The sequence below is a fragment of the Durio zibethinus genome, chromosome 5 (assembly GCF_047325235.1).
Source record: "Durio zibethinus cultivar Kanyao isolate XHJ-2024 chromosome 5, ASM4732523v1, whole genome shotgun sequence".
In the NCBI taxonomy this organism is placed as follows: Eukaryota; Viridiplantae; Streptophyta; class Magnoliopsida; order Malvales; family Malvaceae; genus Durio; species Durio zibethinus.
Genome location: NC_143166.1, coordinates 4,539,024 through 4,556,995, shown reverse-complemented (window position 1 = coordinate 4,556,995; position 17,972 = coordinate 4,539,024). Strand labels below are relative to the sequence as shown.

Below are 17,972 nucleotides of genomic sequence, written 5' to 3'. Positions count from 1 at the left end.
TTACTCTTATTTGTATTCAAATTATCATTCATAAAATGTTTCTACCGTTTAAGGCTATCCTTGTATTTTTTTTATTAATTTATTAATTTATAATAATAAAAAAGTTATAACTTATTGCTACTTCTATATTTTTCACAAAATTACATTTTCTTATTATGCATAACCCAAAGTAGTATTTATAATTTATTATTATTTTTATATTTATTTATCATCAAAATATTGTATGAAATTCTCATTTATGCTTTACCATGTGAATTAGAAGGGTTCATGAGTTGGGTCGGATCAAGTTCGAGTTAAATTTATATTTGGTATTAATAGTTTATATGTTTATTTAAACTTAACTTAACTTAAAATTTATGATTTAAAAAATTTTCAAATTCAATTCAAATTAAAAAATAAATTTCAAATTCACATATTAAATTTAATTTATATAATAAAAATTAAAAAATGTGATTAAGTTAAGTTTAATAAAAGTATAATTAATTTACATATATATAAATTAAAAATAAAAATTAAGCTTCATAAAATATATATTTTTTATTTTTAATTTATATATATAAATTAATTTATATATAATTCATATATATATATAAATAAAAATTTATATACATGTGAATTTAAATCGAGTCAGATCGAGTTCAAACTTTAAATCTTTTGTTCAAAATTTTATCAAAAATTTAAATGAAACTAAACATTATATCTAAATTTTTCTAACGAATTTTAATTTTTTATTCAATATTTCTCAAAATTTCGACTAATTTTTGGGTTAAAGTAAATAATCCTACTTTTAAACAGGTTTAACTTGAACTAATGTTAAAAAAAATTAAGAAAAGGAAAGGCCGACGAGGCCCGAGCGGTATGGTGCCCAACACTGGGCTGGTTTTGGCCCGGCCAGAGTGAAAGGAAAGGGAAAAGACGGGTTGTTAAATTTCAGAATTGTTGAAGAAAATGGTTGTGATTAGGGTTTAGGAGTAAAAAATGGAAGAGGAGGAAGGAGAAATGAAGAAGTTGGGCTGTTACGGAGGGAAGGTGAGAGTGTTGGAATGGGAGACAGAAGCAGGTGCTGCGGAGGAGACGATGCTGCTTTGGGGAATCCAACAGCCCACTCTCTCCAAACAAAACGGCTTCGTTTCCCACTCTTCTCTCCAACTCCGCCTTGACGCTTGCGGCCAGTCTCTCTCCATTCTCCAGTCTCCTTCTTCCTTGGTACTTGCTATCCCCTTTTGCTTTTAATAATAATCCCATTTAATTATTACTCATATTTTACTCCAAAATGTTTAGTAGCCAAAGTGTTCCTTCCCTTAACTGAATGCTTACCAATCCAACCTATTAGGAGTTTGATGTGCTTCAAATGTAGAACATTATTCATATTTACGAATCCTGGTTTGTTTGAAATGATAATAACAAGTGCTATTTTCTTCTGTGATAGGCTAATTTTTAATATCTTGTCACTGACATTTTTTTTGTTCAGATTTACTTAGTAGGTGGCTACTGTCTTACTTTTTTTTTTAGTTGCATTGAACTCCAAAGCTTCTTGGTCACTTGGTATTTATTTGTGTATGTGTATAAACATTAGCAAAAGGATAAGTTAATTGAGTGAAAGGTCAATGTGGGATTTTTGTAGCTTGGTGGCTTATATCAGAAATTTTGTTAAATGATTCTCTTGAAGATTTAAGACTAAACCCTAACATGATTATTTTTTTGGCCTTTCATACAACTGGCCCGATTGTTATGAGATATAAGGCTTAGTGGTTTTTTTTTTTTTTTTGTTGTATTCTCTTTCTCTGCATGTGGACTTTAGGGGCAATATGCTCCAGTGAGCTGAATTCGATTTAATAAACTGACACTTTTCTCTCTGTTTTTCCTATGTTGTTAAGCAAAACTGGAAGACACTTGAACATTTTAAGTGTTTCTTAAATTTTTGGTAAATCATTTTTGCTGTCATCAGTTTTTTATTTTTTATTTTTTTCTAAATTCCTTTAGTTACGATTTCTGCAGGGCAAACCTGGAGTAACTGGAGCAGTCATGTGGGATAGTGGAGTTGTGTTAGGGAAGTTTCTGGAGCATGCTGTGGACTTGGGGATGCTTGTTCTTCAAGGCAAGAAGGTTGTTGAACTGGGCTCTGGCTGTGGATTAGTAGGGTATTTTTAATAACTTTCTCGGCCTAAATTTTTGTTCTTTTTATTTCATATATTTTTGTCTGGTAGTAAACTCTTTCAATGTTGCTGTGGCTCTTGAAAAAGGAGAAAACTGAAACAGTCTATTTGAATTTCATTCGTGACAATCATATTTGTCATGCTGTTTGGCTCATAGCAACAGAATTTTAGTCCTCTTAAATTTGCATTCAGATTCTTCACATGGAATTCATAATTTTAGTTTCTATTTAGAATTAATTATAAAGATTTTGCCGAAGGTAATTGCTTTTCTCACTTGAAGTATATTATACTTGTCGTGTTTCCAGTTGTATAGCAGCTCTTCTAGGTGCTCAAGTTGTCCTCACCGATCTGCCTGATAGATTGAGGCTACTTAAAAAGAATGTTGAAACCAACTTGAAACATGGAGTGCGGGGTTCTGCTGCTGTGAAGGAACTCACTTGGGGAAATGACCCTGACAAAGATTTGGTCGAATCTCCACCTGATTATGGTAATAAGATTCCCTTATTTCTTCCTAATTGCAAACATTACACTGTTAAGTTACAACTGATTAGTTTGCTAACAAAAATAGGGGATGTTGAGGTTCTTTTCCATGATGATGGAATAAGAGAATGGATTTTCTGGTGGCAGTGGAGTGTTCCAGACATACTTTGTTAGGCAAAGTTCAAGTATAGGATTTATTATCACCCATGCTTTCATCATGTGCGAAAATGCCTACAAGCCATAAACTACTGGTTTCAACTCCAACTATGGCCGATGATTTTGAATTTATAAACTACAGATAGGAAACGAGCAATGAAAACAGATGAAACTAAAACTTATCTTCCGTTACAGATAACTTACTATCTTCCATGTATATTCATGTTAAGTTGTGATAAATCCAACATTATCACATGATAGGCTCGTTGCCCACATTAGAGGGGTAATGTTAAATGAGTATAAAGGGTCTAGAGACACTTGATCTTACCTTTAATTAAGAACCAAAGATATCTGTAACTTTGGATCATAACAAATAAATAGAGAATTTCATTGTCAACTGACGACGGCCGATGTGTTGAAATTTGAATTGATGTTGTTGAAGTCAGAATGCTTAATTCCCTAAATAAACAATTGGAAATTTCTCATGATATCATATATGTTTGGTCAAATTTAATCTTGTCTTCATTGATGATAAGCTACATACACCAGTTTTCTAGTGCTAGGGTCGGATGTGATCTATAGTGAAGGAGCAGTTGTGGATTTATTGGACACCCTTCTACAACTATGTGGGTCACGAACCACAGTGTTTTTGACTGGAGAACTTCGAAATGGTTAGGATCTCTCTCTCTCTCTCTCTCTGTCACACACACACACACACTTATGCACACAATTCTTAAACTTGATCTGGTGCTCCCGATACTTCAAGTGCAGATACTGTCCTCGAATGCTTTTTAGAAGCTGCAGTGAAGGATTTTGTGATTGGGCGTGTGGATCAGTCACAGTGGCATCCAGAATATTGTAGTGCCAGGGTTGTAATGTACATCCTTGTGAAGAAGTGAGGTTAAACAAAAGGTTTACCGCATATTGTTAGTAGATAATAGTCGGATATCCAGTCAGCCAAATGGACAAATGCATTTGAATAACCTAATTCCATCTTTTGGATACACGGATAAGAATGAGCCTATTCTCGAGTTCTTAATCCTGCTTTGCTGTAGCTATTACATACTTGAAAATTTTCCTTGGATTTTTTCTCTTTTTTCTGCTTATTGATTTGTTACTTATGTAATCATTTCTGATTAATTATTATACATTTAGATAAAAATACCTTTTATTTCTCAATCATTTTACAATTTATTTCCTGAGGAATCCCCATTCCTCTTCTTGTATTGAATATATGTAATTTATATACATTGTTTTACATAGAGTTTCATCCATGATAAATGACGCCACATTGTAACAATATAGAAGGAATCAGCAGACAGCAGAGAGAATTAATGTATAACCTATCTGTCTGCGCACAAAAAATATGTATGAAAAGTGATAAATTCAAAGCCTGGAGCTTACATGTATTCGAATATGGCAGCTGTATGATTGAATCCGCATGATATCTGCAACGCTTTAACATTTTCCCCAAAGTGGACCATTGTAGGTTTTATGTAATCTACATCACTTCCATGACCCTGTGCAAAGAGCAATCGGCAAAGTTTGCTTACATTTACATACAATCCTTACCACAAGTCACACAAACAAAGACGACAAGATGAACATCATGAGCACAAAAGTGTTGGGTTTCAGTTACATATAGTAACACGAGCACAAAATAAGCAGCGCAAACTGTATGATCAAAGCAATAATACATCCTAAAAATAGTAATCTGCAAAAATAACTATATTCGATCACACCAGACAAACAAAAGGAAAAGCAGTTAGCTTGTAGAATTCTCGGAATTTGTTTTATATTTTGTTCCCTAGTGGCTATGCCTGATACTATCTGAGTTCCTACAGGTAACATAGCAAGAACTATCGAGAGAACAAAAAACTGGGGAATAAAGACGAGGTAAGAAGGGTCATGCTTAATCTTGAATAACTTATTGATGCCAGATGAAGTAATAAGGAAATGCATTAAAAACTTATTAAGGCTCAGTCAAGCAAAATTTTAATTTGCAGGAGGTACAGCAAGATAAGGGGTGCTATTATTGAGGAATTGCAAGCATTTTAATTTCATTGAGCTTGAGAGCTCGAGCTTGGCTCTAGCATTGAGTTTGCTCTAGTAATAGAGCTTGACTTCGTGGAGCTCAAGTTAAAGAATTCCCCGAATGGGCAAGCTTCAGCCTCATACAAATTAAAATGGTGAAATTCTGCAAGAAAAGCTCAACGCTCGATAGACGCACTTTAAGGATCTAAAGTGATGATTTTCTTAGAGAACCAAGGGGATTTATGTCTTTGTGTGTGTGATGATGGAACTGTATACATGGGTGCATATTCGCACAAATGCACTTACGTGCTGAGTTGCAAAGGAATTCTACATTCATTGAAGGGTGGCAATTGAAATTTAAAATGAAAAAAAAAAATCTCAATTTAATTTTTTGGTCCTTTCATATCCAAGACATTTCAATTGGTTGATTTCAGTTTTTTGAGTAAATATAGGTTTAGGTCACTTCAAATTTCCCTATACTTAGATTTGATTGCTGACATTTCAAATAAATTTGGGGTGGGTTGGTATGGTCAATCAACTCATTCAGGTTGGATCAGCTCAGCTTTGACCATCTCTAAGCTCATGCAAAGCATACTTGAATTGCACATACAAATGTGCATAAGAGGTAGCACCTAAACCAACCTGGAGCATACTTGATTAATGAACAAATAGTTCAATTGTTGGTAACTGAACCTTGGGGCTTCTTCAATGAAATCTAAAGAGTGAGAATGAGGCAAGTTGGGTTTTCAAATAGATGTACCATTATGGTTTGACTAATCAACATATTCTCTAAGAACCCAGAGGAATAATGTATCAATGAAAGCCAGCATCTATCTACCTATGTGTACATTACCATGTGTGTGTTTTTGAGTACCAAAGGGATCCTAAGCTCACTAAAAACATCTTGAACAGCCTATACATGTAAGCCTCAAAATGCAATAAAACTACATTAGTAAAATAGATTTCTCCAAATGGAGCCTATTTAATAGGCATCTTGGACATGGAATACATAGGAAATACAATGATAAACGACAAAGCAACTATGCTCCAGCAGTCCTTTTTTCCTCTTTTCACTCTTAAAAATGTCATAAGAATTTTTTGTCAATTACTTTTCATTTTAAAGTTTACTCTTAAGATTTATAGTGAGCAAAAAGGTAAGGAAAGTGAACAACAAAAACTCTAGTTAACACACCAATTTGGTCCAATTTTTGGCATCAACTCCCTAGCTGCATCGAATTTAAAGCAAATCCCATACCCATGCCAAGTCTAGTCATGCTGACATGGGTACTCAAACAAAATCAGGAACATCTCCTTTTTCTTGTTCTTTTGGTACATGACGTTACCAAACAAAGCAAAAATGAAACTAAAAACAATGAAGTTTTAGTAGCCCTAGTGCTTTCATATAGAACCACACTACAAGAATTATGATAATAATTGATTCAACTATTGTTTCTTAGATCAATGCAAAATGAGAAATAATAGAATGTTAATAACCGAAGAGGAATAGAAGCAAACCAGTTGTCCACCAGAGGAATGCCCATCTTCAGAAAATGTTCCATAAGAACCTCCCCAACCCCATGTGAAGACCTTGCCATCTGGACATGAATTGCAAATGCACATTTCTCACTCTACCCATTCCGAAGAATAATTAAGCATTTAATCATTTGTACAGTATGGCACAACCACTACATTAAGCTCAAGTATATTGTACAGTTGCTTTACATCTTAATTTTATGATTCTTTAGTCTAAAACTGCAGCTTTTTTTTTTTTTTTTAATTTCTCAAGATTTTAGTGTCAACAGAATTTTTGAAAATTCCCAGCAGGTGCGCTGGAAACTGCAAATACTGAGTCCTGGAGTGTTATATTGGGTCTTCTAATCATGATTTAGGAGCTTTTCCTTTTCTTCAATTTGTTAGTTTCCTATTCAAGGCCTAAGACTTTGTTTAAGTCATTACGTGACTAGAAATTAATATTGAGCAAATTCTTATAAATTTTTAGCTTGAAATGTCTAGTCAACACTAAACATGTAGGAACATATATAAATTGAAAAATAGGTGTCGTAAGAATTTATCCCTGTTTCTATTTTATAATTCTAACAAGTGATAGAAATGAAGGTAATTTTTATGCGCTTTTTGATCCCACAATAAGTTCTTACCTGAAATCGCTGCTGTATGCTTCCAACCACAGGAGACCTGTGAATGCACATTTGTCATAAAAAGTAGAAGTTTGAAGTATATGCAAGAATGTAATGCAAGATCCAGGCATCAGCACAGGGAGCTTGGTTGCTTTTGTGACTTTTTAATCTGCCGTTCTTCCAATTGAGAACGAAGAGCAACAGTATCAACCAACTTAAACAATATTACCCATGTTTCTATTATGATTGACTAAATCTCATTGATATAGTAATGAGACATATCCAACTTTCAATCAAACAGAAGCACAAACCTTGCAAACAGAAGATTTCAGAAAGGGACCTTGAACTCTTTCCGGTACATGAAAAACATCCGTAGAACTGCCAAAAACAAAAGATTGACCAATTTTAAAGATATCAGAATTCTATGATTCAAAATGAAAGCATAAAAAGATGAAAAATCAATTTCTCAAGTTAAGGTTTTAAAATGAAGTCTCAATTGAAATACCCGATACCAAGGCAACCATTCTCATTTGAGCCCCAAGTGTAAAGCTCCCCACCTCCTATGAGAAAAGTGATGAAAAGAAACAAAAGTAAGATTAGACTTAGATGCAAGCACAAAAGAATCTTAAGCTCATTAAAGCAGGGAAAGGATGGTGAGATAAGGAGAAAAAGAGAATAAAGCATAAAGATTTTGGCTAGTTTCTTTCCCTAGAAGGAAATATTAGATATATCAACTTCAAGATGCTTATGCAGAGAACTTATAAATCATATGAAATAAATATTATCGGATTTGGTGCATAGATGTCAAATAATGAAATATACATGTTTCTTTGTACAGAACCCTTAAACAAGCTATAAAACAATAGACATAGCTAGGACAACATAGGATTGTAATTCTTGTCATTACAAGGAACGCTGGCCCCAGTTTTCGATCAAGAGTTTAAGGATTGAAGACAAATCCTCCTAGTTATGCCAATGTTCCATACAAAGAGACAACAAAATCCAATATTCCAAAAGGTATCTCAACTAAAATGTATTTGCAAACTCCTTTCCCACTAGTAGGTAAAAAAGCAAAACTAAATAGTATCAGTAATTTAAATCATCTAAAAGAAAAGAAAATAATCAGATATGATAATGATAATTGAGACCATTAAAAATACAAAAACTAATAAAATAAATCCCTCATTATTGTATATCCTCCACATATATCACTCTCCTCTTGTTGGAGAAAATCAACCTCAAATAAAGTGTTAAAGAAGACACTTCCAATTTTAAAAATAGCTTCTTTGCTGATGACCGAGAGATTTGACTCTTGATGCAACTTCATCTTTTCCTTGAAACCACCAAGATTGATAAGAAAACAATCATTCTTGTCTTCCACAATGTCAAAATAGGAATAATAAAATCAACAATTAGGCCATCTACCAAAGTAGGAGGAGATTCATCACCATCCAAGATATCCTACTTCAACTTAATTTCTAAGAACATCCTAATCCACCTTTAAGCTACCTGACTGAGTTTCAATCATCTTCACATTTGCCACTTTTTCATCCTTAAAATCCAAATTTTCTCTTTCCTGGTCATCCTTTTTTAACTCGAATGTTTAAATTATTTTCTTCCTTGATGATCTCTAGAACTATCATTCATGACATCAACTTTCAACTTGCACTTTATTTTCAAGCATGTAAGGGAACACGACTGAGACCACATGTCCAAAAATGAATCCATATCTCGCAATTGCAGTAATTTATTATAAACATATTGTTTTCTATTCTTCTAGCCTTTGCTTATCAACCTATATTATGGGAAAATAGTTATTTATAGCTGGATGTAATTAGTAATCTGTATATTTATATTTGTATCTCTAGAATTAAGTATTTGTATCCCTAAAATTAAGGACAAAAAATTAGGATAGACAATCCCTCAATTATAGGATTAGTTTTAGGAAGATTTAGTTTCCTAGCTTACCCACTAGTTAGTTGTATATAAACCTAAGGTGCTTGTATAATTCTTAATGAGCAGTTTTTCAATATTCATTCAGTTTTACTCTTAGTTTCCCACACAAATTTTTTTTCACATGATATCAAAGCATTAGGCCCTTCTTAGGAAGAAAATTTTTTCAACCTTCATTGCTGAATTCTATTTCAGGCCTTCATAGCCAAATCTTGTTAAATCTTTCAGTCTTATTTTTTCCTTCTTTGGCCTATATTGCCTAGAATCGTCTCTAGTAACACCTTTACTATCAAGACTCCTTTTAGTCTTGAGAAAGATAAAGATGCCAAAGATAGCAAAATCTACCACTACTACCCGATTTGAGGAAGTGACAACGGGTAAAACTATCGGAGTACCACAGAAGTCTCAAGAACAAAGACAATTGGACAGAGAAGAGATTGAAAAACTAAGAAGCCTATTGAAAACTCTTGAAAAGTCTACTAGGGTATGTTCTTTGGGTAAGGTCTCTAGTTCAGGTAAAGCTTCTGGCTCTCATGGATTAACTCAAAAGCCACAAACCATATGACACATTCCTCACAAAAGTTTAGTACATATACCCTATGCCCTAGTAATAAGAAAATTGTAGTTGTAGATGGTTCACTTACTACAATGACAGAATTAAGAGATGTTCAAATTAATCCCTTGTTTGTTCCTAAAAATGTTCTTCATGTTCCTAGATTGTCTACTAATCTGATATCCATACAAAAACTTAGAGACAGGAACTGCAAAGTGACTTTTTATCCCTCCTATTGTGAATTTCAAGATCAGAGTTCAAGGAAGAGGATCGAACTCGCTAAGAAAAAAGATGGACTATACTATCTTGATATATCAAACATAAGTAATATCAAGAATAATTTACCTTTGTCATTTCTTTCTAAAACATATCCCAATAAAGACAAAATCTGGCTTTATCATTTTCGTCTTGGACATCCTTCATTTGGGACCTTGAAAAACATGTTTCCTTCTTTGTTCAAAGGATTAAATGCTGAAAATTTTCATTGTGATGTTTGTGAACTTGCAAAGCATAGATGTGTCTTTTCCAGTTAACAACAAAAGAAGTTCTACTCCTTTTTACTTGATTCATAGTGACATATGGGGTCCCTCTACAATTCCTAATATTTTTGGTGCAAGTTGGTTTGTTTCTTTCATAGATGATTGTACTAGGGTCACTGGGATATTTTTACTTAAATCCAAATTAGATGTGAATAGTGTGCTTTTAAGCTTCCAAAACATGATTCAAAATCAATTTGGAGTGAAAATCAAGAGATTTAGGTCTGATAATGAAGAGACTATTTCAACCAAAGTCTATCTACCTATTTTCAAAATGAGGGGATTATCCATGAGTTATCTTGTGTTAATACTCCATAGTAGAATGAAGTGACAGAGAGGAAAAACAGTCATTTACTAGCCATAACCCAAGCTTTACTTTTTCAAGCAAACATACCTAAATCCTATTAGTGGGGAAGTTGTTCTCACTACCACACGCATTATAAATAGGTTACCTTCAAAGGTTTTGGGATTTAAAACTCCTATGAAACTACTCTCACAATTCTATCCCAACTTTAATACCACAAACAACCTCACAAGTAAGATATTTGGTTGTACATCATTTGTTCATGTTCACAGTCATAATAGGGGGAAATTGGATCCTAGAGCAGTTAAGTGCATTTTTGTGAGGTATTCATCAACTTAGAAAGGGTATAATGTTATCATCCTCCTACCAAAAAATTATGTGTCCGCAAATGTCACTTTTGAAAAATGTAAACCAATTTTTACTCAACCTTATCTTTAGGAGGAGACTTCATTCATGGAAGATAAGGATAAAGACTTCATTTTGCTTGACTTGTCCTCCTCTTCAACATTTTCACCTATTAATTCTTTCGAGTCTAAACCTGTTTCTTTCGAGTCCAAGTCAAACACTGAATTTGAGTCTAAATCCATTTCAAATACAAAAGATGTGACAAAGGATAATATTGTTCTTGATTCTATGAAGGAATTACATGAGTACTCAAGAAGGAAAGTTCCAGGTCTTGAATCGGTGTAAGTCTAAGAACCTGATCCTAACCTTCGAAATGAGGTAACTACAATCTCTAACTCTATTTCTCAAAATGAGCATGAATCTCCTAAAACTATAACTAGTGATTATGTTTTGCCTATTGCCATTAGGAAAAGAACCAGAGAATGTACTAAGCATCCACTATACCCAACCTCTAATTTTGTGTCATTTGAAAAATTCTCTCCATCCCACAGAAATTTCCATGTGAGCCTCAACACTATTTTTATTCCAACTACATTATCTGAGGCATTATCCGAGGCATTATCCAATGAGAAATGGAGGCAAGCCATGAAAATAGAAATAAAGGCCTTAGAGAAAAATAAGACATGGGAACTAGTAAAGTTGCCTAAAGGAAAAAATCCAGTTGGGTAAATGGGTTTTCACTATAAAATACAAGGAAGATGGTATTGTAAAAAGGTATAAGGCCAGGTTGGTGGCTAAAGGCTACATTTAAACTTATGTAGTAGATTATCAGGAAACTTTTGCTCTAGTTGCCAAGATGAATACAATTAAGATTTTGTTATCCTTGGCTGCAAATTACAATTGGCAGCTTAAACAATTTGATGTAAGGAATGCTTTTTTACATGGTGATTTGGAAGAAGAAATATATATGAAAGTTCCACCAGGATTTGGAGGTCATCTAGAAGCAAACAAAGTATGCAAGCTGAAAAAGGCTTTATATGGCCTTTAAACAGCCTCCTAGGGCTTGGTTCGGGAGATTTGCCAAAATGATGCTAGCAATAGAATATAAGCAGAGTCAAGGAGATCACACATTTTTACTAAACACTTGGATTTAGGGAGAGTCACAGTTCTATTAGTGTATGTTGATGATATAATTGTAACCAAAGATGATGAAAAAAAGAGAATCTCTAAAACAGTGTTTGGCTAGAGAATTTAAGATAAAAGAACTTGCAAGATTGAAGTACTTCGTAGGAATTGAAGTAGCCCACTCACCACATGGTATTTTCATCTCACAACAGAAATATGTAACGTATCTTTTGAAGGAAACTGGGAAGCTTGCATGTAAACTAGCAAATACCCTTATAGACCCTAATCAAAAACTTGGAGAAGCTAATGAAAATGCTACTATAGATAAAGAGATGTACCAGAGATTAGTTGGAAGACTCATTTATCTCTCACATACTAGACCTGATATAGCATATGCTATGAGTGTGATAAGTCAATTTATGCATAGTCTTAAAAAAGTGCACCTCCAGGCTATCTACCGTGTATTACACTATTTGAAGGACAATCTTGGGAGAGGTATCTTGTTCAAAAGAAATTTGAGGCTATTTCTAAAGGCATATACGATGCAGATTATACAAGTTCAATAACTGATAGAAGATCAACCTCAGGCTACTGGACTTTCCTAGGTGGTAATCTTGTGACTTGGAGGAGTAAAAAATAGAATGTGGTGGCAAGATCAAGTGCTAAAGCAGAGTTTAGAGCAATGGCTCAAAGAATTTGTGAATTACTATGGTTAAAGATTATCCTAGAAGACTTGAAGATCAAGTGAGATGGACCAATGAGACTCTACTGTGATAACAAGTCCGCAATGAGCATCGCACACAATCCTATGCAACATGACAAAACAAAACACATTGAAGTAGATTGGCACTTCATAAAAGAGAAACTAGATAATGGGTTGATTTGTAGACCATATGTATCAACCAAGGGTTAGCTTGCAGATGTGTTGACTAAAGGTCTCAACAGTGCAATATTTTAGGAAATTATTTCCAAACTGGAAATGAAAAACACCAATTCACCAGCTTGAGAGGAGTGTGGGAAAACACTTATTTACAGCTGGTTGTAATTTGTAATCTATACATTTACATTTGTATCTCTAGAATTAAGTATTTGTATCTCTGGAATTAAACATTTGTATCTCTAAAATTAAGAACAGAAAATTAGGATAGACAATCCCTCAATTCTAGGATAGGAAGATTTAGTTCCCTAATTTACTCACTAGTTAGTTATATATAAACCTAAGGTGCTTGTAGAATTCTTAATGAGCAGTTTTTTAATATACATTCAATTTTACTTTTAGTTTTCCACACAGTTTTATTTCTTAGTTTTTCCACATATATAATTCTTGAGACTATACTATTCATAAACTATTGAAGCAAGAAATTTTTGACAGCCACATCCATTTACAATTTTTAAACAGTAAAAATGTTTTCTATGTACTTCTATAGCATGACTGTTATTTGGAAGTATTTATTTTTACCTTAAACTTTCAGTAGAAAAATTTATCCTGGTTTATAATTTATAAACAGTAAAGAGTATGGCAAGGTAGTTAAAGAGCATGGAACATCTTTATACATAAGGATCAAATTACATACTCCCTTGTATTACCAGCTGACGTACCTGTCCGATCTATTAACTCCTTTATACCATTTATTTGTCCTAAATAAAAACAAGAAAAAATATATAATAATGAAGATAGAGAATTACTTGTTACAACACATGTGTGGTAGCCACCACATGCAACTTCTTCTGAATATGGCAATGAGTTGATCATGGATGGCATTGTTGCATTCTTGGCCTCCCCAAATCCCTAAAATATTTTCATTAAAAGATCATCACTCAAAAGATTCTATATGATTAGAAACATGAACTGTGATGTTTAAAACTGACAATTTTTAGAACTTACAAGGTTAGTTTCCACTTTCTCCCCGAATATAAATAAAGACCCAGTTTCTGCAATACCTAGACAAATTAAAGATCTGAAAAAAAAAGTTTGGAATATGTCCAGTAATGAGGTCACACAACATGATTAACCATAAGTAAAATCATTTTAAATTACCATCAATGCAGGCTGAATGCAGCAACCCAGCAGCAACTTTTTTTACCTAACGAAGGAATCAATAATGAAGCCAAATGACCACAACTTATGATGAGAAATACACCAATAAAAAATTCAAAATTTAACAAGTAAAAATTACCTTGATACCTTCTAATTTCTTTATAAGCCTTGGTGTATATTCACTGCAAAGAATATAAATATCTATTTTTATACTTAAAAGCATCACTGTGAGAAAACAAAAAGCTCAAAATGAAAGGAGAACAGAATTTTAATAAAAAAAAAAAAAAAAAACAGTTCAATTGCCAAAAGAAAGAGTAAGAAAAAGACAAACAAAAAATGTAGAAAGAAGGAAAAGGAGAAAATAAAACAAACGGTACACTGTTTCTAGGCAACAAAAAAATTAATGCAGTTGTGTCCATATCAAACTCTAATAGAACCTGATACTCTGCATTCTCATATACTCTTAAGTTTCTACATATTGGTCACACTGCAAACACCTAGGAGACATTGCAAATGACCATGTATTTTCTTTCTTATATTTCACTAAATTATCTCAAATTTTAAAATGTTCGTCCTAGACCCAAAAAAACATATTCTTGTCTGCATCTATAGACAAGAGCAGCAGCATTACTAACATCTCCAACTACTTGAAATAGGAGATTCCCAATCTAATCTAAAATGATTGAGTGGGCCCCGGCAATAGCAGCCATTCACCAGTCTTTATTTCCGTTGTTGTCTTAGACATGCCTACTGAATTGGGTCCATTCCCTTCCCTTTTCTAAAATACCTGATGGTCTACAATGAATTCTCAAGCCGCAAGATTGATGGATGGAAGTTCAAGGTACAAACGAAGGAAAATGCACTGGACAACTCTGGAGAATCCAAACTAGGAAGACAAATTAGAAGTATTTTGCTCTAATCTCTTCCCTCCACGCCCATCCCCTGCCCAACTATGACATACACACACGTAAAGATATCCACACACTAGATTTTGGGACACACTGCACAGTGTTTGTAGGTTATCCAATAGGTAAATATTATTATGTATTTATCTTCTGCTTTAATGGGTATTAATTGTGCATAAGTCACAACTAGTTAAAAGAAACAAGAAGGATAAGTTGAAGATTTTGTTGTATCATTGAATGATCATGGAAAGGAACAGTTGCATATCATTTTTACTAATTAAAGTACAAGGAGAAAAAGCAAAGATAAGTTGAAGGCTTTGCTATATCAGCCAATAATCATGGAACCACAAAATGCAACCTGTTGCTTGTTAAAAACCCAAAAATGCTTGACTCAAGGCCATGACCAAGTCTTCCAGATCCTACTCCTCCCCAACTTAAGGCCTCACCTCCATCTGGTTAAGAACATGGAAAAGAAAATACAGTATTACTCCCAAGCATGCATAGAATATCAAAAGCATCTACAAACAGTAATGCTAGAAAATAGAATCTATATCTTGTGTAGCATTTCCAGTTTCAAACCAGTAACAGCCACAGTGTGCTCTGAACCCAAAGCTGCCAATTTAATTGTAAGCCCACTCAAGCATTCTACTTTGGTTGGCGTATGAATCATTTGCGCAGCCTCTGTAAGTACAATATACCATCCATCCCAAACAAGTGAGAATATGCTGATTATGCAATAATGCTTTTAATAAGAAAACAAAAGATTGACAAGTAGGCAAACATAACAATATAATTTACATAACATAAGCATTCAAAAAATTAGTAATAATGGTAAAAAGAAGCTCATTTAGCTATTACTTTTTCCAAGGCCAAGCTGTCCGCTTGAGTTCTTTCCCCACATGTAAAGTTCCCCATCCACTGCAGGTCAGGTCAGACCCAATTTGTTATAACAAGAAGACAGAAGATCAAATAAGTAGCAAGGACATCATACACTGAGCTTTTACTGCATACTGCATATATATACTTTAAAATAAAAAATTAGAAGAAAAAAACTTGGCAGTCAAGGAAGAGGGATCAAACGAAATAAGTATTGCCAAAAGATTCCACACTAGGATTATGTATGTGTATGTCTAGGAGCCAGCCGTGAATGCTTATCATAATATTATTTGGTAAATTGTCATAGAGTTAGATGTTTTATACAAAAATGATGAGACACAACGCCCCATCTCCATGCAAACAGTAGGTTGAATAGCGTGCATGCATATGCCTATCTATCCATGTGTATATGTGTGCACAAATTCAACTCTACTATAATAGACTGCAGAATGTAATACCTGTAATAGCACAAGAATGATAATAACCAGCTGAAATTTGCACAATTTCCTTTTTAAGTCCGGAAACTTCAATTGGCTCCTGCAGCAATACAGCACATAAATAAATTATAATAAAAAACCTTCAAAAATACAACTGTTATATTGTATCTATATTGACAGGTATTATAGAAATATTGAAATCCAATGCTTTACTTACAAGCTTTCATGCTTTCAAACCTGATTTCAGTGCATCAAAAATTTATAGACAGACCAAACCCAGATTTGATTATTAATGCTTTCAAACTTGAGAAGTGAAGAGCTCACGCAGAGTCTTGCCTCTTATAAATAACCGAGATTTCAAGTTCAATTTGTCATAGACAATAACAATCACTAAATTATAAATGCCCTATTTTCTGCACATGAGTTTTTCTCATTCAAGCTATTAATCACATGATTCTACGATCCAAACTACACACACCTAATTCATTAGGGAAAAGGTATCATTCTTATGATTGCACAAACAAATAAAGCAGAATAAAAGGAGGAGAAATCTTACTGTAGAGTAATTTATAGCGTCAGATGAACCTAATTGTCCAAAATCATTGAGACCAGTGGCATAAACCCTCCCAGTTTCTGTCAAATTCGAAAGATATTAATTGGTGAACAATCACAAATTCAGGTACAAACCAAAAGAGAAGAAATTAAAAAAAAAAAAAAAGACCTGTTAAGAAGAGAGTATGGGCGCCACCGCAGGCGACGGACTTGAGGCTTTGGTGATGAAAGGAAGAGCAGTGGATAGGCTTAGGCCTCCATTGAGACTCCAAACTCCCAACACCCAACCGCCCGTAATCACCATTCCCCCACACCGCAGCAAATCTGCTTGCACGCTCGCCCGAGGCTGACGAACTCAAACCTCTTCTCCAAAGCAAGAATTGTAGTTCTCCATTACAGAGTTGGGTTTTTCTTAGGACGTTTCTCCACATCTTGTTGTGTTTGTTGATTCTAACAATGACGATGTTTTGGGTCTTTACCTCTTTTGAGTTATGAGTTATGACTCAATGACCAAATGAGTTGACGTCTTGCAACGTTGCAACGTCCCCTGTTTCACTCTTTCTTTCGCATGCTAGAAGTCCGTAGAGTCCGCTTAGAGCAGTATTTAATTTTAGTTCGTATTTGGGCTAATGGGATTGCTATTTATCATTATCATTATTATTATTTATTTATAGAGTTTTAGTGTGTTTAAAATTCAAGATATCTCACTTGCTCCTCGTCGAGTTTTAATTATATTTTACTCCAAACTTCTATTTTATAAAAGTCATTCTTTAAACTTAAATGTCGCATATTATTTTTTGAATACGTTAAAAGATAAATATTTTATAATTATGTGTTTTATTTTAAATTAACTTTAAATTCGCACGATGAATTGAGTATATTCATAGATTAATAAATTTATTTATAAATATTTTTTAATTATAACATAAGTTTCAAGTGTATGAATAGCTCAAATTTTATAATTTTATAGAATATTTAACCTACAATTTATTTTACTATAAATTTACAATTTTGCAATCACAATTTCAAATTATGTAAAGATCTATAGCTTATAAGTATAAGTTTCATATAAAATTTTAATAAATTTTACAGAATTTTGAATTGTGATAATTAATTATAGTATAATGAATGTAGGTGAAATGCTGTGATATGCTCTTTTTTTTTTTTTTTTTTTGGATTTTGTATATTTCAATATAGTAAAATAAATAAATCATATATTGAATATAATTATTAAAATTTTTGAAAACTTAAATTATAATTTATTAAATCTAAGTAGTCTTTAAATTATTCTCAATTAAATTCACATAAAAAGTAACAAAACTTAAAAAATAATTAAATTATTTAAATGTATTTATTTATTTTTATTTATCTTAAATCACACTCAACC

At 33.2% G+C, this 17,972-nt stretch overlaps 2 protein-coding genes across 8 annotated transcripts; one reads left to right on the top strand and one right to left on the bottom strand.

Annotated features, from left to right (window-relative positions):
• Positions 1–863: 863 nt before the first annotated feature.
• Positions 864–4,056, top strand: LOC111282000 (S-adenosyl-L-methionine-dependent methyltransferases superfamily protein). Of its 5 annotated transcripts, none has more exons than XM_022869861.2 (5): positions 864–1,206; positions 1,999–2,141; positions 2,462–2,643; positions 3,356–3,463; positions 3,564–4,056. In XM_022869861.2, exons 1-5 carry the CDS (start codon positions 979–981, stop codon positions 3,689–3,691), a joined length of 789 nt encoding a protein of 262 aa, XP_022725596.1. In that variant the 5' UTR covers positions 864–978; the 3' UTR covers positions 3,692–4,056. The 5 variants fall into 5 exon arrangements, with proteins under 5 accessions (XP_022725596.1, XP_022725595.1, XP_089616841.1 ...); XM_022869860.2 differs by having other exon boundaries at positions 3,350–3,463; XM_089760713.1 differs by having other exon boundaries at positions 882–1,206; positions 1,984–2,141; positions 3,564–3,829.
• Positions 3,975–17,222, bottom strand: RUG1 (Regulator of chromosome condensation (RCC1) family protein). Of its 3 annotated transcripts, none has more exons than XM_089760709.1 (15): positions 16,755–17,222; positions 16,590–16,666; positions 16,055–16,133; positions 15,579–15,638; positions 15,300–15,401; positions 15,079–15,172; positions 13,955–13,997; positions 13,816–13,861; positions 13,663–13,718; positions 13,464–13,566; positions 7,467–7,521; positions 7,273–7,339; positions 6,983–7,019; positions 6,342–6,421; positions 3,975–4,312 (listed from the first exon to the last, which is right to left on the bottom strand). In XM_089760709.1, the coding sequence occupies exons 1-15, from the start codon at positions 17,014–17,016 to the stop codon at positions 4,193–4,195; spliced, it is 1,281 nt and encodes a 426-aa protein (XP_089616835.1). In that variant the 5' UTR covers positions 17,017–17,222; the 3' UTR covers positions 3,975–4,192. The 3 variants fall into 3 exon arrangements, with proteins under 3 accessions (XP_089616835.1, XP_089616836.1, XP_089616837.1); XM_089760710.1 differs by having other exon boundaries at positions 13,663–13,709; XM_089760711.1 differs by lacking the exon at positions 13,816–13,861 and having other exon boundaries at positions 13,963–13,997.
• Positions 17,223–17,972: the final 750 nt, after the last annotated feature.